Consider the following 23,721-nt stretch of genomic DNA (forward strand, 5'->3'; position numbering starts at 1 on the left):
GAAGGGAATACCGTAAGTGCGATTTTTTTCCTTTCGCCCCTTTAAGATCCTCCGGTAAGGCTTTTAATAGGGATAATTTTAGGCAAGACGTATCGGACGTCAAGTAGTTACGGAAATAATTTTTTTTTAATCGATCAATTTTTGATGTTAAATTGTGAATCAAAAACAAGCTGCGAATATTTCAAAGCATTAAGTAGTGACGTAGAATCTGAAATTAGTGAAATTTTCAAAAATCTAACGTTTAGTGAAAAAAAAATATCAGAAAAAATGACAGAACAAGTAAATTGGAGTTTATTTAAATCAAAATTGCAAAACATTCAACCTTACGAAGGTGATAGCAATACCTTAAATAAGTTTATCAACAGATGCGAAAGCTTAATTAATGGTTACGCTTCCCTTGCAAATTCGGAATTAAATAAACATATTTTTGAATGTATCCAGGAAAAACTGGTAGGCAGAGCCGCAGTTCTAGTAGGTAATCGCACAGAAATTAGTAATTGGAAAGCATTGAAAGATGCATTGACTCAGTGTTTTTCCGATCGCCGAGATCTGAATTGTTTATTCCAAGAATTAGTTAGGACTAGGCCCAATAAAAACGAACACTTGATAAATTTTGGAAGTAGACTTCAATTATTAAGGAGCGACATTGCACAGCGTATAAGTAAGGAGTCTAAATATACACCGGAAGAAAAGCTTTCATATATTAAACATTATGATCAAACCGCCCTAAATACATTTATCGCATGGTGCACAGGCGTCTTAAAAAACAATATGCATTTAAAACCACCGCAAAGTCTCGAAGACGCCATGGCATATGTAAATGAATTCGAAAATTTTGAAAGATTGTATGGGACTCTGAACGAGCCTTATAAATCTCAAAAACCGAACTTCCAAAATTTAAACAGTGCACCGACAAATCAACACCTTCAAAATTTTTATCAAAGACCGTTTAGCAATAATGCGTTTGTACCACCCAATCTCGCTCAATTTCCAAATCAGCAATTTAGTAACCCCGCACAATTTGGTAACTTAATGCGATTCGGTCACCAACCTTTTAATCAAAATTGCTTTAAGCCCCCACAAAAAATGTTTCCAACTGGCCCAGTTGACGTAAGGCCCAGACAACTACCGCCTCATAAATACTTTACCAACAGTTAAGTTTTCGGTAAACCAAAAAATGTATTTAAGCCCGGAGAAACAAACCCACGAGATTTGCCCAAACCTGAACCTATGTCGACAACGTCTAGGACACCTTCCATAAGACGAGACCAATATCGAAACCAAAACGATTATTTCCGATCGAACCCAAACACGCGAAATAACTTTGTCTTTAAAGAATTACATTCAAATGACGTGACGAACTTCGACAACCAAGACTCTGAGGATAACTTAGATTATTTTGCCCCGTGTTTTGAAAATTATTTTCCTCAAGAATATTTTGAGACAATCGATGAATCAATACAATGTCAATTAGCAAATCAAAGCAATCAACACTTAGACGTATCCCAAAAATTTTTGCGAAACCAGCCAAGAAGAAACCCCAACTTAATTGAAATAAACGTATCTTCGTATAACCCCCTTCCTTACTTGCAAATTAACTCTTTAAATATTAAATCATTAATAGATACTGGTAGTAATAGATCAGTATTAAAACCTATTATTGCTGAACAATATTTTTCGAATTGTATTTATAATGCACAAAATACTATAAAAACAGCCGTAGGCAGCCGAAACACTCAATTTGAAGCTACTATAGCTTTACTTACAGAGTTTGGTATCGATTACGAAATCGATTTTATCCTTTTCGATTTTCACGACTTTTTCGATGGTGTTATTGGATTAACTGATTTGATGAAAATGAATTTAAATATTGACTTAAATAACAAAATACTTTCGAATAAAACAATTCAAATTCCTTTTAAGTCCCGCGAACCCGCAGATTCAAAATTTTCATTTTCGGATAAACTCTCATGAGAAAATTATGAAGAATTTGCCAGTTAGCGTTTTTGAAGGCGATATTTTAGTACCACCTACTGAAATAAATAACTTGTTTATTCCTAGAACACTATCCCACGCGAGAAACGGATTCGCACCCGTTGAAATACAAAACTACACAGATAAAACCATTAACACGACCTTGTTGCAACCAATTCCCGTAGAATCTTTTATACAGGAATCATTCGAAATATATTCTTTCGAAACCATAAAAAAATTCGATAAAAATAAATATTTTCAAAATTCTTTTCTTTTCTTTTTCACCAGATCGAGATGGCACAAAATTCGATAGAAAAAACAGTGTTTTCCGTGGAAAACGGACATTTGCGAATGCCATTTGGATTGAAAAATGCGCCGAGTACTTTTCAACGCGTTATGGACGAGGTCCTTAAAGATTTTCAGAATAAAATTTGTATGGTCTATATCGACGACATAATTATTTTTAGTACAGGCTTGCAGGAACACATTCAAAATTTGCGCCTTGTATTTTCGAAATTACGCGATGCAAAATTAAAAATTCAACAGGACAAATGCGAGTTGCTAAGAAAAGAAATCGAATTTTTAGGGCACGTAGTAACACCAGGAGGCATCCAATCAAACCCGAAAAAGATCGAGGCCATTCAAAAATTCGCGATACCCCGTACACAAAAAGAAATTAAACAATTTATACAAAATTTTGCGAATATCACCAAACCATCAACTCAATGCCTAAAGAAAAACCAGAAAGCAATACACTCTAAAGAATTTGTGGATTATTTCCAATATTGTATATATATATATATATATATATATATATATATATATATATATATATATATATATATATATATATATATATATATATATATATATATATATATATATATATATATATATATATATATATATATATATGTATATATATATATATATATATATATATATATATATATATATATATATATATATATATATATATATATATATATATATATATATATATATATATATATATATTCGAAGTGTTTTCGGAGCGCGAGCATTGAAGATGCCAAGTGAGATTTTGGCGAAACGTCTGCAGGATTCCAGTCGGATGCAGGATTCCAGTCGGAGTTCAACGAGCGAACGGATGATATCCCGGAATATAGTGTCATCACATTTTTCCATCCGTGAATCAATACGTGAGAATATATATATATATATATATATATATATATATATATATATATATATATATATATATATATATATATATATATATATATATATATATATATATATATATATATATATATATATATATATATATATATATATATATATATAATATACTAACATCAGAACCAGTACTTGCGTACCCCGATTTTACCAAACCTTTCGAATTAACAACTGATGCATCAAATTATGCTATTGGAGCAATATTATCGCAAAATGGTCACCCAATTAGTTATGCATCGAGAACGTTAAACCCCGCGGAAATAAACTATTCGACCATCGAGAAGGAACTGCTAGCAATTGTATTTGGTTGTAAATACTTTAGACCATATTTGTTTGGACAAAAGTTCTCTGTCCTCACGGACCATAAACCCTTAATCTGGCTTTCAACTTTAAAAGAACCAAATAGTCGCTTAATTCACTGGCGCCTCAAACTCGAAGAGTTTGATTGTATTTTAAAATATCAAAAAGGAAAGAAAAACCAAGCCGCAGACGCACTTTCGCGAAACCCCGTAGATACTAGCGAAAACATTGACCTTAACAACTTGGAAACTTTATCTTCGACTAATGAACCCGGTGACGCGAACGAAACTATAGAGAAATTCTTGGAAAATGCCGAAGAATGACCTGAATTAAATCCGGACGAATTTGAATCAATTCTAGGCAACAATTCCCAAAAGAAAATAAATATTTTTTCAGACATTGTTCTGCGACACGCTCAATATTCACAAAATCAATCCGAACCCAATAAATCCAATCAGCCGGAGCAAACTCATTCCATTATGTTTGCTTCTTGAGGAGGGAGGAGTTATGTACAATGATTCTACGTAATAAGGATAGGATACCGTGAGATCTACGATGTCAGCATTTGGCCACGATGGTACTATGAAGAGACCGCATTCACCGAGATTCACATTGTCAGCTTTTCGGATACGAACCTATAAAGTCTTAGTTTTAAGTAATATGATTATTCTTGTTGTAACTGCTGCTGCAGAAACTCTTAATTTTCGATTGTATTTTGAAAATAAAGTTTTTAAAAAGTCACCTCGTCTTCGCTTGAACATAATTGTCGGGTTAATCATAACACTAAATATTTTTTCGCAAAAAAAAGGGACGCCACCGTTTTTGAAAAATAAATTACATATCTGTGACTTTGTGTAGTCCGACGAAACGTTTGCAGAGAATAATTAAAAGGCAATAAAAACCTTGTTGAAAAAATATGGTTGTTTCGAAGTTTATATGGCCCATTTGAAATATGGTACGCTATTAGAATCGCACTTATTGGGCCCTTTTTAACGATATGTACATAATTGCCGTATATATTTTTATACAGGGTTATTATTTTCGATGTATAGAACTTTAAGTTGGCATTACTGTTCAAGATGGTGACCGATTTAACAGCTGTCAAGTGATTTATTCTGTTTGGTTTGGGGATGTTCCGATACCTTTAAAGTATCGATACCTACTCATTTCGATAGTACTCAAATCTTTTTTCGATACTACTCAAATAAATACTCATAAAGTATCGATACTTTTAGCACTTTATTATTTTTTTATTTATTTTAATGAACGTTGAAGGACAATAAAACAAAATTAAGAAGGAAAAGAAAACTTTTATTATAAACGTTTGATTCACGTTAAGCACGTACTTTAAACAAAAAACTCCATGATAACATTGGAATAATAAGCCGATGATTACAATAAATAAACTTATTTGTAAGGAATCTCTTGTAGGTTTGACAATTTATGTTGGTTGACAATGAAAAAAAAAAAAAAAAGAAGGGCGGACGTCTTTCTCGCTTTTGTCTCGGGCTCGGTCGAGTGAAGTCGAACAGTTCGGCTTGGCTGGCGCGAGACAATGCGTCACCATAGATCAGATAGAGATTATGTTTGTCTGATGCGTTCGGTTTTTTTTTAATGGTGAGGCTGAATCGATTTGATACCAAGTACTTTTGTTTCGATACCGAGTAAGTATCGCAAGATTGATTCGATGCTATAAATACTTGGTATCGAATTAAAAGTATCGAGTACCTACTCGTATTAGTATCGGAATATTCCTAGTTTGGTTTGGCAATTCTTCACGAATAGACTCACGCCTGAACAACGCTTTCAAATTGTGCAATTTTATTACGAAAATAATGGTTCTGTGCGGAATACGTATCGCGCACTACGTCCATTTTATCGTCGACAGAATCGTCCATCAGAGCAGTTAATTCGATTCACCATGGAACGTTTTCGCGTCACGTTTACTCTTATTGATAACTCGCATCCCCACAGACGTCGTACAGTGCGTACAGAAGAAGCTATTGCTGCTGTAGAGCGTAGCATTGAGGAAGAGCCGAATGAGTTCATCCGCCATCGAGTACAGGAATTGGATCTGTGTCCATCCACTTGATGGAAGATTTTGTGGAAGGATCTTGGTTTACGTGCTTACAAAATCCAACTCGTGCAAGAATTGATGCCAAACGATCATCAAGTAAGGCGTAGATTTGTCGAATGGGCCCAAAACGAGATTGCCGTTGTTCCCGATTTTCATAAGCGAATTTTGTTTAGCGATGAAGCGCACTTCTGGTTGAATGGCTACGTCAACAAACAAAACTGCCGCATTTGGAGCGAAGCTAATCCTCAAGTGTATGTCGAAACACCGTTACATCCAGAAAAACTGACTGTTTGGTGCGCTTTATGGTCTGGTGGAATCATTGGTCGGTACTTCTTCAAAAACGATGATGGCCAGAACGTTACAGTCAATGGTGATCGGTATAGAGCTATGATTACTAACTCTTTCATTCCTGAATTGAATAACCATGATGTCCAGGAGATGTGGTTTCAACAAGACGGCGCAACATGTCACACAGCTCGTGCCACAATCGATTTATTGAAAGACACGTTTGGTGGCCGCCTAATTTCACGTTCTGGACCTGTGAATTGGCCTCCAAGATCTTGTGATTTAATACCGATAGACTACTTTCTGTGGGGCTATGTAAAGCCATTGGTCTATGTGGATAAGTCACAAACACTTGACCATTTGGAAGACAACATTCCCCGTGTTATTGCCGATATACGGCCACAAATGTTGGAAAAAGTCATCGAAAATTGGACGTCCAGATTGGACTACATCCGCGCCAGCCTTGGCGGTCATATGCCAGAAATCATATTTAAAATGTAATGCCACAAGATTATCTTTCGGATAAATAAAATTCATGTTAATCGAATAATCCATCGTTGTTTTATTGCAACTTAAAGTTCTATACATCGAAAAAAAATACCCCTTATTTTCAACACAAAATAAAGCGAGAGGTATAAACTTTTCTTCTTAAAATCGTCTATAGATCGGCATCTCTGGAATTTTTTTCCAAAATCCAACTTGGTTTTGAGAACTAAGTTCTTTTATTCATATTTTAGATTAAGACTAAAACTATCGTTGCCGTTTTTTTTTTCAGAAAAATATTTCTTTTTCGATTTCAAGTTTATTAAAATGTGCTACGCCTTTTTGAAGATTTATTTTCGATAATGGTCAAATAAAAAGCAGCATTAAAAAACAGATTTTTTCTTAGCTTTACGATTGTGTTCACTGTAACCATGATTAACGTTAGAAATTTTCGACGATCGCGCCCCTGGGGACATTTCGGAAACTCCAAAATAATTGCCATCATTTTGTCTTGACCGTTGTACTAGATACGTACAGGGTGGGCCGTTTATCTTGCGACGCTACCTTATCTCAGAAACTATAGGGAATGGAACCAAAAGTTGTATACAAAAGTTAATTGAGGTATTATCAGTTTTCAATTTATTTAAATGTTGTATATACAGGGTATTTCATTTTTCGTGGCCAAGTATAAACTTTCTTATTTTAAATGGAACACCTGGTATATTACTTCATTTTTGAATTCTATATATTTATTTTGTGTATAATGTCCTATACCTTAGTCTAACCGTTTTTGACATTTTTAACTTTTTATGCGAAAAGTGACGTTTGCACGACTTAAAATATCTGCCAATTCCTTTATTCGGAAGCATTTATTGTTTCACACGTAGAAAAAAGAAATTTCGATACATATTAATACAGGGTACACGAAAAATAAGATTAAGATTAAAAAACTTTTTTTTAATGGAAACTACCTATATTTATAATCTTGTCATATATAGCATTAAAAATTAAGGCAATTTTATATAAGTTGTATATGCCTAATCCTTTACTTTTTGAAATATTTCCTTTCAAACATATATCAATCACATATATGTATACTGTTGCCATATAAATTCAGTTAGTGTAAGTTGGCTATGACAGCGTTTGCACAAAACAAGTGCTGCGCTTATGATAAAAGATTATGTAAATGTATGTATACATTATGTATACACAATAAGACCAAGGATATATAACGTTGGTGAATATTTTATTAACGAACGATCAATAAAAAATTAATAGCTTACAAAGGATAATAATTATTGTGACAGTTGTTTTAATATGCCCTCTACTTTGACTAATACAAGTAGTATAAAGGGTTTCTAAATAGATAATGGCATTTCTAACAGATTCAGTCCCATTTAAATATCCGATACCTTCTCTTATCCGTCGTTTAAATTCGTCGGCAGTTGACAGTTTCGGAAGTTGAGTCGGCGCTCCTTGGAGGCCAGGCGTAACTACCATTCTCCCTAATCCATTATCTATGTGCATTTAAATAGGTGAAAATTTCTTGACTTCTGTGATAACGAGCGCCATACTGCTGCCTAATTAAATTTCCCTTTCAGGCACTTCAACAAAGGGATGGGTAATATTTAAAAGCTCCAAGTAGCGCATATTTGAATTATGACAGTAATCAACAACAAAACACACGTCTAAGGAGGCAGTGTCCTAGCACTTGTTTTGTTTAAACGCCGTCATAGCCACCAGCATATTATTTGTAATAGATAAATATTTCAAAAAGTAAAAATATTCAGGCATATACAACCTTACATAAAATTGTTTTAATTTTTAAAGCTAAATGTGACAAGATTATAAAAATAGGTAGTTCCTATTAAAAAAAGTTTTTTGGCAGTTTTTTTAATTTCAATTTTAATGTTATTTTTCGCGTACCCCGTATTAACATGTAACGAAATTTCTTATGAAATCCGTTATTCGAATCTTTTAACTACAACAAAAATTACTCAGGTGAAACAATAAACGTTTCAGAATGAAGAGAATGGCAGATATTTTAAGTCTTGCAAACGTCATTTTTCGCATAAAAAATTAAAAATGTCAAAAACGGATAGACTATACATAATGAATTAAAGAAGTTGTATATCAATAGTAAAACAGAACTAAACAAATGGATAAAAACATCGCAAAGAATAGGTCGAAGGCCTAATATAAATAAAATAACAGGAGAAGAAGACACCATGATTATCCCAAACTGAAAAAAGATTTGGACGCTCTCTATGCGGTTGTGTATCAGATAGTAATAGACTTTTCAAGCTTTAAAATATAATTCGTTCAATTAGCAATCTAGTAGCATTTTTCCCACTGATTACAATGGTGAAAACAGAAAAAAATTGAATTATCAGCACATTTCTCTTTTAGACTAGATGGATACAAGTGGTTGCAAAATAAAACTCTTTTATTATCCATTTTGAGCCTAGACAATAATAATACCAATTTTCAAATCTTCATTTATTGCAAAAAAATTAATCTAGTTTAAACAGTTTCATTATTTCTAAAATTGTTCAATAGAATACTACTTGTCAAAAAAATTAGTTTTAATTTGTTATAGCAGTTGATATGAATTAGTAAAATTAATTTTACTGTATCACTTATTCAAAAATCGTTTTTATACATGAAGAAAAGTGCGATATGTTAAAATGCAGTTTGGCAAACAGTAAATCGTCTGTAGGGGCAAGAAAACGATACCACATGACCAATTTTTGTCTGCGCCTTTATCAAATCTTTAGAAATAATGAAAATGTTTATGGAAAAAAGACGAAAAAAATGTATTTTATGTGAAAACGTGAAAATTGGTGTTCTTGGATATTTTGAAGCATATCTAATTCTATTCCAGACATAGTCAAAGACGCTAACCTATCCTTTAATACTATCCAAAGGATTTTAAAAAAATACAAATTTTGCCCTTATAAACTTCAACCAGCTCAAGTGCTTTTATATATTTTTACGTTAATTGGTGAGCGGTTCATTGCAAATATTACTGAAATTCTGGATTTTTTTCCCGATAAGTTTAACCGCATACGTAGACAGAATCTCCGTGTCCAATCAACTTATAACTTCCCAGGCAAAGAGTATAAGATAGACGGGAAGGCTGCCATTAGTGGCAATGTTAAAAAGCGTACACGAGTTTCAACGCCTCTAGTAATTGTGTCCAGTCATGAAAACGGAAAACGCGCGGGACGTAAGTTTGAAAGGTAAAATGTGAAAAAAAAAGTCGAAATAGTTTTAATTTTTTTTTATTAAAATATAAATAAACTGTAGTATTTTCAGTGTGACGCATTACTTTAAACCGCCATGACAGTACTTTAGTACTTGGACACAAATACGAGATGGCATGCGTAACCGTATACGCGACCTCCCCGTCTACCTTATACTCTTTGTTCCCACACACATATCAATTTTTGACAGTCGTTTTCAAAAATAGGTTTGCTACAAATGGACCTATTCCGTGGCCTCCTAGGTCACCCGATATAACCCAACTTGATTTCTACTTGTAGAGTTATTTAAAGAAATTTATAAGGAACACGTTGACGTTTTAAGAGCTGGAATAAGAGAAAAAATAAACCAGATAGATGGTAGAACAATGCTGAAGGCAATTCGCACAATAGAAAACCGTGCTCAAAAATGTATTAAAGTAGGAGGAGCTGTTTTTTTGAACACACCGTAAAACAACTTTGATAGTTAATCATAAATCAATTAGGTTTTTTAGTTTTTTTGGAGTTTTATTTCGCAACCAGTCATAGCCATCTACTCTAAAAGAGAAACTTTCTGATAATGTTAGAGTAAAAGATATACAGGGTCTTAAATTTTAAAAGGGTACATTTTCCTCATTTTTTCCTAAACCCTACATTCACTTGTTTTTCTGTTTTCACAGTCGTAAACAGTGGAAAAAATGCTACTAGTTTGCTAATTTAACCGACTTTGTATTTATACTCATAACAAAGTTACCAATGATGAACCCTGAAATTACATCAGTCTGTATATTTATTATGTTTTGGTTAGTTGGAGTCTGTTGGGAAAAAAAGTAAAGGAAATTTATGTATGGCTAGCAAACCGCTGAATAAAGGGATGATTATTAGTATTACCTGGTCGTATCGATTCTTGGGAATGATGACCCTGGTGTTCTTGTCTTCCATGTGAATGATCAGGCCCCGGATCTGAGGTAGGGTGTAGCTGAAATTCCGAAAATCCTGCGAACATAAAATTTACCATGAAAAAGGAGCAGTACAACTTTTCGCTCACCCTTACCGCGAGCAAATTGATAATCGTGTGGCCGATTTCGACGAAAACGCTGTCGCGATGTCGAGTGGATATGATCGGACTCGGGTAGTACCTATACTCGGCGCCTAACCTCAAAATTAGCCTCAAAGGAAACAGCTTCGCCCACGGCGTCTCCCACCTTAAACCAAAACCACCCGGCACATAATAATAATTATATTTCGAATTGCCGTTCTCGAATTACAATAACCACTTGTAGTCACAATTTTTTCCCAGCTCGGTCTGCACGAATTTTGAAGCCAAATTTCCGTAGTACGGTCCTTAGCTCCTATCTCGCTCACATATTTACCTCCCGCCACTAGCCTTCACTGCAATTTTTTCGTATGCTCGGTATTGACGCTTAAATATTTTGGGACGTGACTGTTTTTAAAATGGGAAAGGTCTCAAACAAAGTGCCCCATAAGCAGAAGAAAAAATTGAAAAAATTATTTTAGTTATTAGAATACTCAGGTATGTATGGATATCGTTATTTTATTTTCCTTTTTTCAGTCTGGCTAGACAAATGTCTTATTTTTAAAAGAAGAGGGTTTACATATGTAATACCCTTAACAGAATTCACATGAATTCTATTGTTTGGCACCGTCAAACGCAGTGCAATTACATTATTTTTTTCAATAAAGTATTCACATGCATACTAAATTGAATATAATACCCTTAACTTAGTTTTTCGTACAGAATTAATATGAATTTGTTTGAGTTCTACCATTTAAAAGAAGGATAAAATTACCCAATCATTTTCTTCAAAAAGAACTTTGGTTACCCAGAGGAAAAGTCAACCTAAAGCGGGCCATTCGGAAATACCTCAACGTTCTCAAACTCCAGGCGCTCTCACCCACGGGATCGTATGAAAAAGGAGGAGGGGAGATATTGTTCCAGGGTCACATATACTCGCCTCTAACAGTGCTTCCAGAAGCCACAAAACAGTTATTAATACATAAGGTAAATACCGGTTACGCAGGCCGACTTTCTAATTATTTAGATAAATGGGCCCTAATTACTCATGAACATATTGTCCTCTCTTGGGTTTCTGCTCATAATTTTTTTTAACAAAAAACCAGTACAAACGCATTTACCTAAACAATGTTTTCCTTTAAATGAGTTGTCTAAATTAGAGGATGCTGTTTCGAAATTATTACAAGTGGGGCAGTGTCAAAAACGCACTAAAAATTTGGGCAGTTTTTATCAGCAATCTTCTTGGTCCCCAAGCCTGATGATTCGTCCAGGGTTATTTTGTATGTTAAGGCTTTGAACCGCTTCCTATATTCTCCTCATTTTAAATTAGAGGATCACAGGTCTTGAAATTAATACCCCAAACTGTTTCTTTACATCACTGGATATTAAAGATGCATATTTTTTGATTCCAGTTAATAATAAATTTAGAAAACATTTTCTTTTAAAGGTTCTTATTATACCTTTTGGTCTTTGTACAGCGCCTTTCGTCTTTACAAAGACCATGAAGCCTGTAGTAAAATTTTTAAGGTCTAACGGCATTGTCTGTAGTATTTATTTAGATGGTATTCTAATCATCAGTAAAACTATAGAAGCTGGTAGGATAGACAGTCAAACTACAAAATGTTTTTTGGAGTCCTGGTACCTTTTTGGGTTTTGTATATAACTCCATATCGCTTAAAGCTTTTTCGCCAACAGAAAAAAAGGATTCTTCTTTTCGTTCGTAGCTGCTTGCCCCGCTGTTAAATACGGTTGGGTTCATCTAAAAATCTTAGAGAGAAAAAAGTACTGAGCGTTCTGCTCTAGTAACTAGGATTATCATGCAACTCTATTGCTCTCAGACTGTATTAAATCGGGGTTACATTGGTGGTACCAGACTGTAAGTCAGAACAAGGGTACTTCTATAGTGACAAATTCAATATTAGCTCTGGAAATATGTTCTGACCCTTATCTAATGGGCTGGGGTGCCAAATGTATGAATAAAGTTACGCATGGTTTTTGGCATTGTTAGCCGCGTTTAACGCACTTAGATCATTTGCATTAGGATGTTCGAATTGTTTCATTTTGCTTAGAATAGATAATGTACGAGCCATAGCATGCATCAATTGTATAGGAAGTGTAAGATTTAAAAATATTAATGAAATCACAAGAAAAATTTGGCTGTGGTGTGAATATATAAATATTTTCTTAACTGCCTCATGTATTGATACTAAGAACAATATCTATGCAGATAGGGAATCCCGTTCTACACCATTGACCTATTTGCAACACAATTAAATGCAAACTGTATTAGATATATCTCGTGAAAACCTTTAGTTTTCACACCAAACCAAATTCTCCTTTTTTCACCTTTCAGAAACTGCCACCCATGGTAAAACCTTTCCCTGGAGGCTGGAGTGTTATCCGAGAGGCTTTTCACAGAAGAGGTGTCCCGGAAATAGAACTTCAATCTATTAAATTATCAAGTTCATCTACCTTAAAACAATAAAATATATACTTAAGAAAATGGTGGGAGTTTTGAATACTCCCTAAATTTGATACTAACACTTTTAAGCACCCAATTTCATAAGGGTGCATCATATTCAACCATTAACTCGCAACATGCAGCCATGGTTTTGCGTTTTTCGGTAGAAAATTCATATAAGCTTATTTTAAAACGTTTTTGGTAAGGCATCTATAACCAAAAACCATCCAGTACCTGGGACCCCCATCCTGTACTGTTATGCCTGGCCAGTTTATTTCCTCTGTCTAATATTTCTAGGCTACATTTCACAATGAAGCTAACTACTTTATTAGCGGTATGCCATAGACTACAATCTCTGACAAGAATCCGTTTACAAAATATCGTTCAATTCCCAGAAATTAGAATTTCAGATAAAATTAAAACTTCATCTAATAAACATTTACAACCATTATTAGTAATACCATATCACTAAAAATCTTCGTCCTCCTGACACTGACTTTTTCATACTCACTGTTTACAAGCCTTTTCGCCCAGTGTCAACGCAAAGATTAAGCAAATGGATTAAGCTTACTCTTGCAGCTAGTGGTATCGATACCACCCATTTTTCGGGTTATAGCACTCGCTATGCTGCTACTTCGGTAGCCTTTAGGGCAGGAATATCCATTGAAGTTATATGGAATACGGCAGGCTGGACTCAAAAGTCCAACATGTATTTATAATGTTGCTTATTCAGTTAATATTAATATGTTGCAATGCAATTGAGTGGGTTATTGTTATATTTACAACAATGTTATTTTTTATTTTTTTTATTGATCCGTTTGAAGAATTACAAATCCATCCCATCATCCCACCCCAGGTTGATCTAGAATTTTTAGCAAAATTGCAGTGAAGGCTCGTCGTAGGCGATAGGTAAACATGTGAGCGAGATAAAATTCGTGCAAACCAAGCTGGAAAAAAATTGTGACTACAAGTAGTTACTGCAATTCTACAAATTCTGCAAATATACAGAATTTTATTACGAACCCAACGATATATGATTGACTTTCCAAATAGTGGAACAGCTAATGATTGACACGATCTAAAGTGTCAATAATTTCATGTAAAAATAAAGTGTGATTGCGAGCGCTATATCTTTTTTCATGTACGGCAGAGAAGGATGTACAATAGCAGCTGCGCATAAGACTCTTGCCAGAAAGAGAAAGGCGTGTGTTCAGTTCTCTGTGTATAAAACAAAGATAAATATATTCCTTCATTTAAAATTATTTTGGAGTCTTACCGCGTTTACAATGTATATAGTACTCCGTCTATTATTTATTAGTGTATTATTGTTTTAATAATTTTCAATAAACAAAAATGAAGAAGTGTTTTGTATGTGGTGAAACATCACAAATTATTGATTTTGACAATAATGTTTTTAGAACTTGTTATTTAAAAATACTATTTCGAAAAGAACGTGGATTTAAGTACGGTGATGTTGTTTTAACCGAAGAATCTATGGGTAATTTAGGTAAGTAAATAAGTAAATAATTTAAGTAAGCACAAAAAATTAAAAATAAAATAATGATTTGAGGTTAAACACGGCTATTAGAGAAAAAGTTTAGTCTACCAATTTCTAACGCAGATTTTTTGTATTATAGCAATTAATCATAATTTAAGGATAAAAAATACTTCTATAACGTTTTATAATAATAAAAAATATTTTTTCAACAATTAACTACTTAAATTATTTACGCTTTTTTTTCTTTAATATTGAATCTAATTACTTATTTTATTATTTAATTATTTAATTGGTTTAATAAGTATGATATAAGAAAGTTTAAAAAGTAATGTAATATAAAATAAAACTTGTTAATACGCGCTAAAAAAATTGTATTCCTTAATTGCAATAAATTTTAAATCATTTTACAAACTTTTAAAGCTAATAATCCTATAACCTGTAAGGCTCCAAAATAATTTTAAGTGGGGGAATATATTTATCTTTGTCTTATACACAGAGAACTGAACACACGCCTTTCTCTTTCTGGCAAGAGTCTTATGCGCACCTGTTATTGTACATCCTTCTCTGCCGTACATGAAAAAAGATATAGCGCTCGCGGTCACACTATATTTTTAAATGAAATTATTGAAACTTTAGATCGTGTCAATCATTAGCTTTGCCACGATTTGGAAAGTCAATCATATATCGTTGGGTTCGTAATAAAATAATGTATATTTACATAGTTAATTTTTAAAGAAAAAGAATGAGGGTAAATCACTACATCCGATTACCTGTTTACACCTGGTTGACACGTATTGTTGCCTAAAAAAAGGTAGTCAAACATTGTATGGCATTTTCTATATACTTTTTTTCTTTAATTGAGACTAAATTTATAAAGAAAAATACTGACGGTAACCAAGAAAAAAAATGAAATTAATTAATTTTTAATTAAAAATAGTCTTGCTAAGATATAGACTATCAATCATTTCTCATTTGATTACTCAATAAGTTTTATTATTAAAAAAATATATTTTATCACGGAAAAGAATGAGGGGTGTTGTTCTTAAACCGGATCCTCTACTACTATAGTCGGTTCGATTTGCGATTGTAATGTCGGAGAAAACAGAAGGTGCCTTAGTATTTTACCTGCTTCCACTCGTATACTAATGGCAAAACCCACAGATGGGTCGAATTACGGGATAATTACAGTAGCAAATTATTTTTGTTAAAAAATGTAATTGAGGCAAAGCACGACGATACGGCATTACTCCCAAGTAATATAATCGTGATCGTTAGTAACGGCTATCTTGCATTGATCAGATAGACATTTAGGGCGGAACAACATTCATTGAAGTATAAGTTAAGTTACTAAATAGATTTAATGCCAAGTGGTTAGGCCACCCGTTCCACATATATTTCTGTGTTTCACCGAGCGCTGCCGATTGATCTCAGTTGTGTGAACATATTATTTTTGTGCTCTGTTTCTTTTGTAATTGTAAAAGTAAAATGAATAAGTGTGAACATTTGTCCATTTAGTCAATGAGGAGGCCATAAGCTCGACATAGCCGCAAAATAAACGCAACAAGTAGAAAAATTCGAATATTTTTTTTGTTTAATGCCTTTTGCTCTATCTCTGCGATGAAGTGGTGTCTTGTTCAACCGTATACAACTGTTGCCAATAATCAAACAGAATGGTTTTGTTATGTCTCAACAGATGCAAATTGGCTGAACGGCAAGTTGAACAGCGACATATTATTCTATGGCATCTAATCATCCAAATGCAAGTTTAAAAAGAAAGTTTGGTGTCTTTATGGAAGTAGAGTTTTGAAAATGAATAAAATATTATTAGAGGAATTATTGGATCTCCCCCTTGTAGTAAGTATTTAAAGTCTCGTCGATCTATTTACTTACATAAATATAAAAGGAGGTCTGTTAATCTACCATTTATATAGGAGACTTTGTGTTTCTACAGGTAGCTGCTACAACTTGGTTGCAGTGGTAGATACTATTCCACTGGAAAGGTCAATACCAATTCGAAATTAAAAATTTTATGAAATCAGCATCCCTCAGGATACCTTGGATGACTCTTACATAGTCGTTTTATAATGACCAGACATACATTGGAGGAATTTTATATGACTATAAAAATGTGTTTCACTTTTTGGCTTGCCTTTAAGACTTTATCTAACGAATTAAACCTTATCAAAGGTAACAAAAGATACCATTTGACACAAAGGGCTTTGTTCACATTATGGATGCTGGAGCAACAAGAAAGTTTAAGAGCTTCAGCAGACGGTTTCAAGTACTGCAAATGTCATTTGTAGCACTTGACATGAAATGATAGTGTCTTAGTAAAAAAAATCTGGTAAATAACAATTGTGTGCATGAGCTTTTTCTCAGTTGATGAAACTTTTAATCTTCTAACTAGTTTCAAAGTAACAAATCCTAATAACAACCAGTACATATGTGGCTATTTTTCGGTATACCTGGGATACCAGGTTGTTAGATGGAACACACATATCGTCATTAAAGCCCCACATCATAACGCAAATTACTATTACAATAGAAATAATTTCACTCCATTATTCTACAGTCAGTTTTGGATGAGAAAAGAAAATTTACTAACATCTTTGCTGACGCTGCTGACTAATGAACATTCTATAATAAATCAAAATCAGCATTTAATATATTTTTATAACCATACTTTTTTTATAACCATATAGAGATAATGGACATCTGACACCTCAGCAAGTACGATTAAGTACATTCCTTAGTTCTGTGAGTGTTTTAATTGAACAAAGCTTTGGATTATGGAGAGGAAAATTTAAAAAGTTCAGGTTAGAAATGGGTCAGTGATGACAAAATTCCATCAGTTATATGTAACTGAAGCATGTGTGCTGCATAATCTGTTTACAACTTATGAAAACTCTAACCCTGAAGAAGTAGAACGTATATCCCATATAGAAAATTTTCATGGAAACGAAAACAACTTACATCAAATTGAAGTACAGATGACAAGAGACTACATAGCAAATGTATTATGAGTTAGTAATTATTGTTATAGTTAAAATATTTGATATTTTTTATTTACAAAGTCTTTATCGCATTGTTTCAAGATATTTTGTCCGAACAAGCTTTTCTTTTTGTCTTCATTAATCACTTGGCCTTTTGCAGTGTAAATTCTTCAATAAGTAATTGGAGATATACAGTTTGTTGGATTTATTGATCTATCTTCTTTAAAAATATAATTAAATATATTAAAATGTTCCCAATCAATTCTTCCTTTTCCAGTAGTTTTTTTTATTGTTATTATCAGTAATCTTTTTGTATGTGTGTTTTATATTTCTTATTTTCTATCAAATAGTTCACCTTCCATGCTATAAGCTCTAAGTTTCCTTTCTTTTGAAATTTTATCCCAAACAATTTTGGCTTTCGAAATTGTTTCATGCATTTCTTATATTCCTCCAAAAGTAATAAAGTAGTAAATAAGTAATGTAAAGAAAGAAAATAAGGTATCTGAAAAATTTTGCGAAATAACATTCACTATCATTCATGGATCGCTTCTTCTAATCTTTTAATACCAAATTCAACAAATGTTCGTGGAGTAGTATCTACATGTTTTCATCTAAACATGTGGAATATTCTATTCATTCGCACAGAGAAATATCAAAATTTATTTACCTGTGATATTCTGCAATAAGTGTATAATTTTCAATAATTGATCAGTTACTAGATACTAATTTTCTGAGGATATTTCCATTTTTCTTCCACTTTTGATAATTTATGAACAAAATGAACAAGAATTTTGTATCTAATATAGCTGTTATATTTCAACTTAACCACAAGAAAAAAGCGGTCGACCAACAGATCAATTAAAAAGGGCTTTTCCTTGCAGCATTAAACAAAACAGATTTTAATTTATCTCAGCTTTTAAAATAGTTACCACCTTAATTATGGTTAACATTAGAAAAAATTGTAGAAACCGAGGTTTAAATTTCACGACAACAATTACACTCCCCGGTAACCATTTCAGAAACTTAAAAATAATTTCCTTAGCCGATTTACTTAATATATTTTTTTAGATACGGTATTACTGGGATACATACCTGTGAATCAGTATGCCGATCAAAAACGGTTCCCTCGGCCTGATGACGTTCTCCAAGCACTGAAACGTCGGTTTGATGTAAACGAAGCCCGCGTGGTTCTTCGAGCCGAGGAAATTGCCCGAGTCGTGCAACGAGATTCCTAGCTCCTTCACCGAAGTGCCCCTTACGGCGTCCACGTACACGTTGTGGATGTGAAAGAACAGATCCTTCGGCACGCTAATCTCCTCTTTGGTAAACTCGAGTAGAATTACGATCTCGTCGTTGCCGACGTTCACGAGACCATCGGTGGTGAAACACCACGCCTCCTTGTTGATGCAACAGCTCACTGAAACCGCGGAATCTTTGAGTCGCTCTATTCTAACGTCTAAATCGACTCACTGTTTATGATCCTGACGTGCACGAAGAGGTTAGGGTTGATTGCGAACGTCAGCGTCTCGTTTTTGAGCATCTCCACTACGCCCGGTGAATTCAGACAGTCGGTATATGAAACGGCTGCATAAGAAGACACTTTTTTTAAAGAGGATAGCGCTGTTCAACCGGGGCAGTCCACGAATTAAGTCATTTGCCGTATGGCAAGAGTGGGAGGGCGAGTTATAATTATAATTAACTAGTAAATTGTTTAATATTGATTTATTTGTAAAGTTCAGGGAAATTGTGTAGTTACGTCATAGCATGATATATTTACCCATGCAATTTCGTTTGTCAGTTTTGAAATCCGTGTCAAAAGCAGCGTCAAATCAAAATTTTTAAATTTCGAGGATAATTATATCGTTTCAAAATGCCCCAACGGTTTAGTAAAAAAAAATTAGCCCTTATTTTAAAACTTGTCGATTATTTGAAAATGTTTTTGCCCTTAAACGCTGTACACAATGTACGAGGTTAGAGCCAAAATTTCCCGGCCTGACATAGATGCAGTTCCAGTATCACGATAAAACATTGTCTTCTTTTAAATATATTTCTTAGTAGGCTGCGAAAAAAAAATTGAAGTCTTGCGTCAAATAGTTTTTTATTAACAGCATTTTAAACAAGACATGTCCGAAAAAATGTCGCAATTAACGCAAACTGAGTATAGAGAAGTCATAAAATTATTGATAAAAGAAGGGTTAGCACCTAAAATTATTAAAGAAAGGCTGGACGGCCAAAGTTCTCCTTCGTATTGTGTAGTGAAAGAATGGGCAAAACGTTTTCGAATGGGACAGGAGTCCCTTGAAGATGATTCAAGAACTGCTCGACCAGTGGAGGTCATAACGGAAGATATTGTTGCTATTGTGGAAGAGGTAGTATTGAGTGATCGACGTTTAAAGGTCAAGGAAATCTCAGAAATTACTAAGCTTTCTGATACAAGTGTTCGTCAAATCCTGCATGATCATCATGCAGGTATGCATAAGGTTAGTGCAAGATTGGTTCCTAAAAACCTTTCGGCTATTCAAAAACAACGCCGTGTCCAGTGTGCGCGGTCTTTTTAGGAACTCCGTGGGTTGAGATGAAACTATGGTTCTCTATTATGACCCTCTATCGAAAAAAGAATCAATGGAGTGGCGTCGTAAGGGTGAAGCACCTCCAAGAAAATTCAGTTAACAAAAAAGGTGATGGCCATGATTTTTTGAGATTGTGAAGGAATTCTCTTAATAGATTTGCACGATAATGCACCTGTCCATACTGCTGGTGTTGCACAAGCTGCGATTATAGAGTGTGAGTTCCAACAGATAGATCATCCTCCCTATAGTCCAAATATGGCCCCCAGCGACTATTATTTGTTTGGATATGTGAAAATGGACTTACGTGGGCGGCGGCTTAACGACGAAGTTGAGTTAAAAGAGGCTTTTTTAGCTCTTTTTGCAGACAAACCAAAAGAACATATTTTTAAAGGGGTTGAGTTGTTAATAAAGAGATGTAATAAGTGTATTGAAGGGAGATTATATTGAAAAATAATAAAAAATTGTTACTCTACTTTGTTTCTTTCATATTCATGCCGGGAAATTTTGGCGCTTGTAAGTACTTACTGTCCCCATACTTGAAACACTCTCATTTCTATGAACGAGCAATTTAAGTTCCTGAAAACTATTAAATATTATGTCTTATTGTATCGTGTTCTTCTTCATGATTATTCTTCCAATCTCCAATCGTTTGTAAAGAAATTTAATTTTTCGATTTTCGCTTAGAAAAATAAAAACCCCTTCTCTGCATATTCATAACAATATCGTGAATATGACACCATGTAGAGAATGATTATCATTATTATTTCTCACTTAAGTAATTGTCTATCTATTTTATTAAAACATTTCAAAAAATAAAAGTACAAATACAAAGTACGTAAACTCTGAGTTGTATTTTGAAATCTTTATCATTATTTCTTACTATTGCTTTATCTCATTATCACTTGTTTGACCAAGAAATACTTTTTACATGCAGTCATAAGTTTCTACAATAACCATATTTGGGCTGATGAAAACCCCCATGCAGTTGTACAATTTACACATCAAGAACAGATTTGGGTAAATTTTTGGGTTAGAATTATTGGAAATTATTTAATTGGACCCTTTTTCCTACCAGAAAGGCTAAATGAAACAGAATATTTAAATCACACATTTAATAACCGCGGCGGACCTCCGCCATGGATTGCTAGGTCCCCAGATTTAAATAGTGTGAATTTTTTCTTACTTTCTTTCTTTCTTAAAATTCTGATTTATCGCACCCCAGTTAACACTACAGAAGATCTGAAGAACCGTATAAGAGCTTCGTGCAATTTAATAAGAAACACTGGAGGTATGGTCTGTTCATAGATATAAGGAAGTGGCCAATTGCTTTTGAATGCAATTATCCAAGGGTGGTCATTAACGTACAATGCAACAAGATTATTCCTAAAGTTTCGGAATTTAAATTCAGGTAAAATTGTGGTCCGTAATAGAAAATAATTTTATATTTACCTGTGTTTAATATTCTTTGGTTTGGTATACTACTTAGTTAAAGTTTATTAGTAATCATTCTTATTTCGTGTGTAATACAGCGTGTGTTGAATCGTGTGCGAATTATGCAAAATATGTGCGAGTCTAGTGTATCTCAGGAGATGCTCCCGCCCAAATGTAGAAAATACTATTCTATTGAGACTAAAGAAGTTATAAACAATGTTTATTTGACTCTCATTGAACGTGGTGCCAGCGAGCAAGCATTTTTAGAAGAAACGGCCACACTGATGAAAATTCCAACATCAACTGTGTGGAAAATTGTGAATAATCCCATTTCAGCGAGGAAAAAATGAAGCGATGCTGACATTTTCCCGTGTTAACTCCAATGTCCTCAAACTTATAGAAACCGAAGTTTTTAACATCCCTCCACAAAGTTGGGCAAATTCATATAGAAAAAGCAGAACAATCGTCTATCCATATTGCAAATAATATAGAACAAATAATAATTAGAACTGGCAATGATAGCGATAGTGATACTGATATATTATGTGAATAATTTTAAGTAATTTAAGTAGGTAATAAAAAGAATTTGTAATTTTATTTTAGATTGAAACATAAATACATTCATAAATAAATAAATATTGTTTAGTATCTTTCCTAACTAAACCCCAAATAATTAAATTCTAAGCAAAGTACGGACCTGTTCGGCCATATTTCATTCTTGCAGCTTGCCCGGGTCTTTCCCTTAATTCGTATCAGTTAGTCACTTTCTTATATCTATGAACAGACTTTATACTTCAATAAGTGCGCGACAATATGAGGAAAAGAGCTGAAGCGTGTATCCTTCAAGGTGGAGGACACTGTCAACAACAAAAGGTTGTTATTAATTTAAAACAGCCAATTTTGTTAAAAATTATTAATGCTAGGCAATGTTATTTCATTAAAACAGTAAAAAGAACAGTCTTCCAATTTTTTTTTTCCGAAAGGCAGCAGTTGATAACTAAAAACTAGATATTTTGTTTTAGATAGATATTTTATTTCTCACAAAAAAAAGTTATTAATTGAACCAGTGCGGTGGTGATCTAATTAATCAAAATATTATTCATTCATAGACAATCAATCAGTGACACGCAACTGATTTCCTTAAAAAAAAGACATTTACATTCAATTATGAATGAACGAATGAATTTTTTTTTAGTATGTCGCACGGTTTTCACTTTTAAAACATTTTATTAACAACCGGTGCAGGAAAATTTGTAAATAGTAATCCAGTAGCCTGGAAGTTTCTTTGAAAAATTCTAGTTGGTTGTTCTCGTAAATTTTATCGTTGAAAAATTTTTTAACTTAACTGAAATAAACAACTCAAAAATAATTAGGTTTAGATAAATGCAAGAATTGTAACAAATTTAGAAGATGGTTGATCCTTATCAGCAGAGACCTAACATAAACAGGACAAGAAGAAGAAACACCTCGAAGGAATTTAATATTTTGAGCAATTCCATCCGAATTAATCACAGTCTTCAGCTCATGGTCATGAAAGGCATTATGAAGTTTTGTTCAAGAGAAAATTCTTTCATACTTCCTGCATAGCGTGCCATAGCTCCTGGCTGCTTGGAAGCATAAAATTTCTTCAAAACATCCGTTTCATCATTATCCCCAGTATGTTTTCGATTGGGTTGATGTCAGAACTGTTACTTGGCCATAGCAAGGTTTCAATGTTGACATTTTGGAGGAATTACGTAATGATATTTGACCAACAAATCTTGTCTTAATCCGAAGTACCATTGCCATTTCTTTGGATGGAATCCATCGGTATACATTTATACTAAAATGACCTGCAGCTCTTCAGGATTTTTTCTTTTCTGCACTTGATAGTTAAGAGAGAAAATAAGCGAGAGCGGTCTATCTCGGTCTCGACTATCCGAAGGAGAGCCTGATCTTCTTGAACCGAATTAACTGTTTGCCTGCCTTTCCTTTCAAACGTTCTTCTTGTCCCCACCTTTAATTAATAGATAAAACGGTTGCCCCGTTTACATTAAATGAGCTGCATTTTAGGCTTCATTTTATTTTCTAACGTATTTTTGACAACGCTGACAATTTTCTTTTTTCATTTCACAGTGGCAGTATTAGAAATATGAAAACAATGAAATTTGCAC

General features: G+C 33.6%; 1 protein-coding gene across 2 annotated transcripts in view; it reads right to left on the minus strand.

Moving 5' to 3' along the window:
* Window positions 1-23,721, minus strand: part of LOC132706341 (zinc finger FYVE domain-containing protein 9) — a 44,979-nt gene that overhangs the window by 7,468 nt on the left and 13,790 nt on the right. For both annotated transcript variants that reach the window (XM_060677624.1, XM_060677625.1), the window contains exons 9-12: window positions 19,038-19,151; window positions 18,660-18,984; window positions 10,634-10,784; window positions 10,471-10,575 (exon numbers count right to left, since the gene is read on the minus strand). In XM_060677624.1, the coding sequence (XP_060533607.1) occupies window positions 10,471-10,575; window positions 10,634-10,784; window positions 18,660-18,984; window positions 19,038-19,151 (695 nt within the window). The remainder of the gene's footprint in view (window positions 1-10,470; window positions 10,576-10,633; window positions 10,785-18,659; window positions 18,985-19,037; window positions 19,152-23,721) is intronic.

This window comes from Cylas formicarius, unplaced genomic scaffold (genome assembly GCF_029955315.1).
Source record: "Cylas formicarius isolate icCylForm1 unplaced genomic scaffold, icCylForm1.1 PGA_scaffold_8__14_contigs__length_24414737, whole genome shotgun sequence".
Classification (NCBI taxonomy): domain Eukaryota; kingdom Metazoa; phylum Arthropoda; class Insecta; order Coleoptera; family Brentidae; genus Cylas; species Cylas formicarius.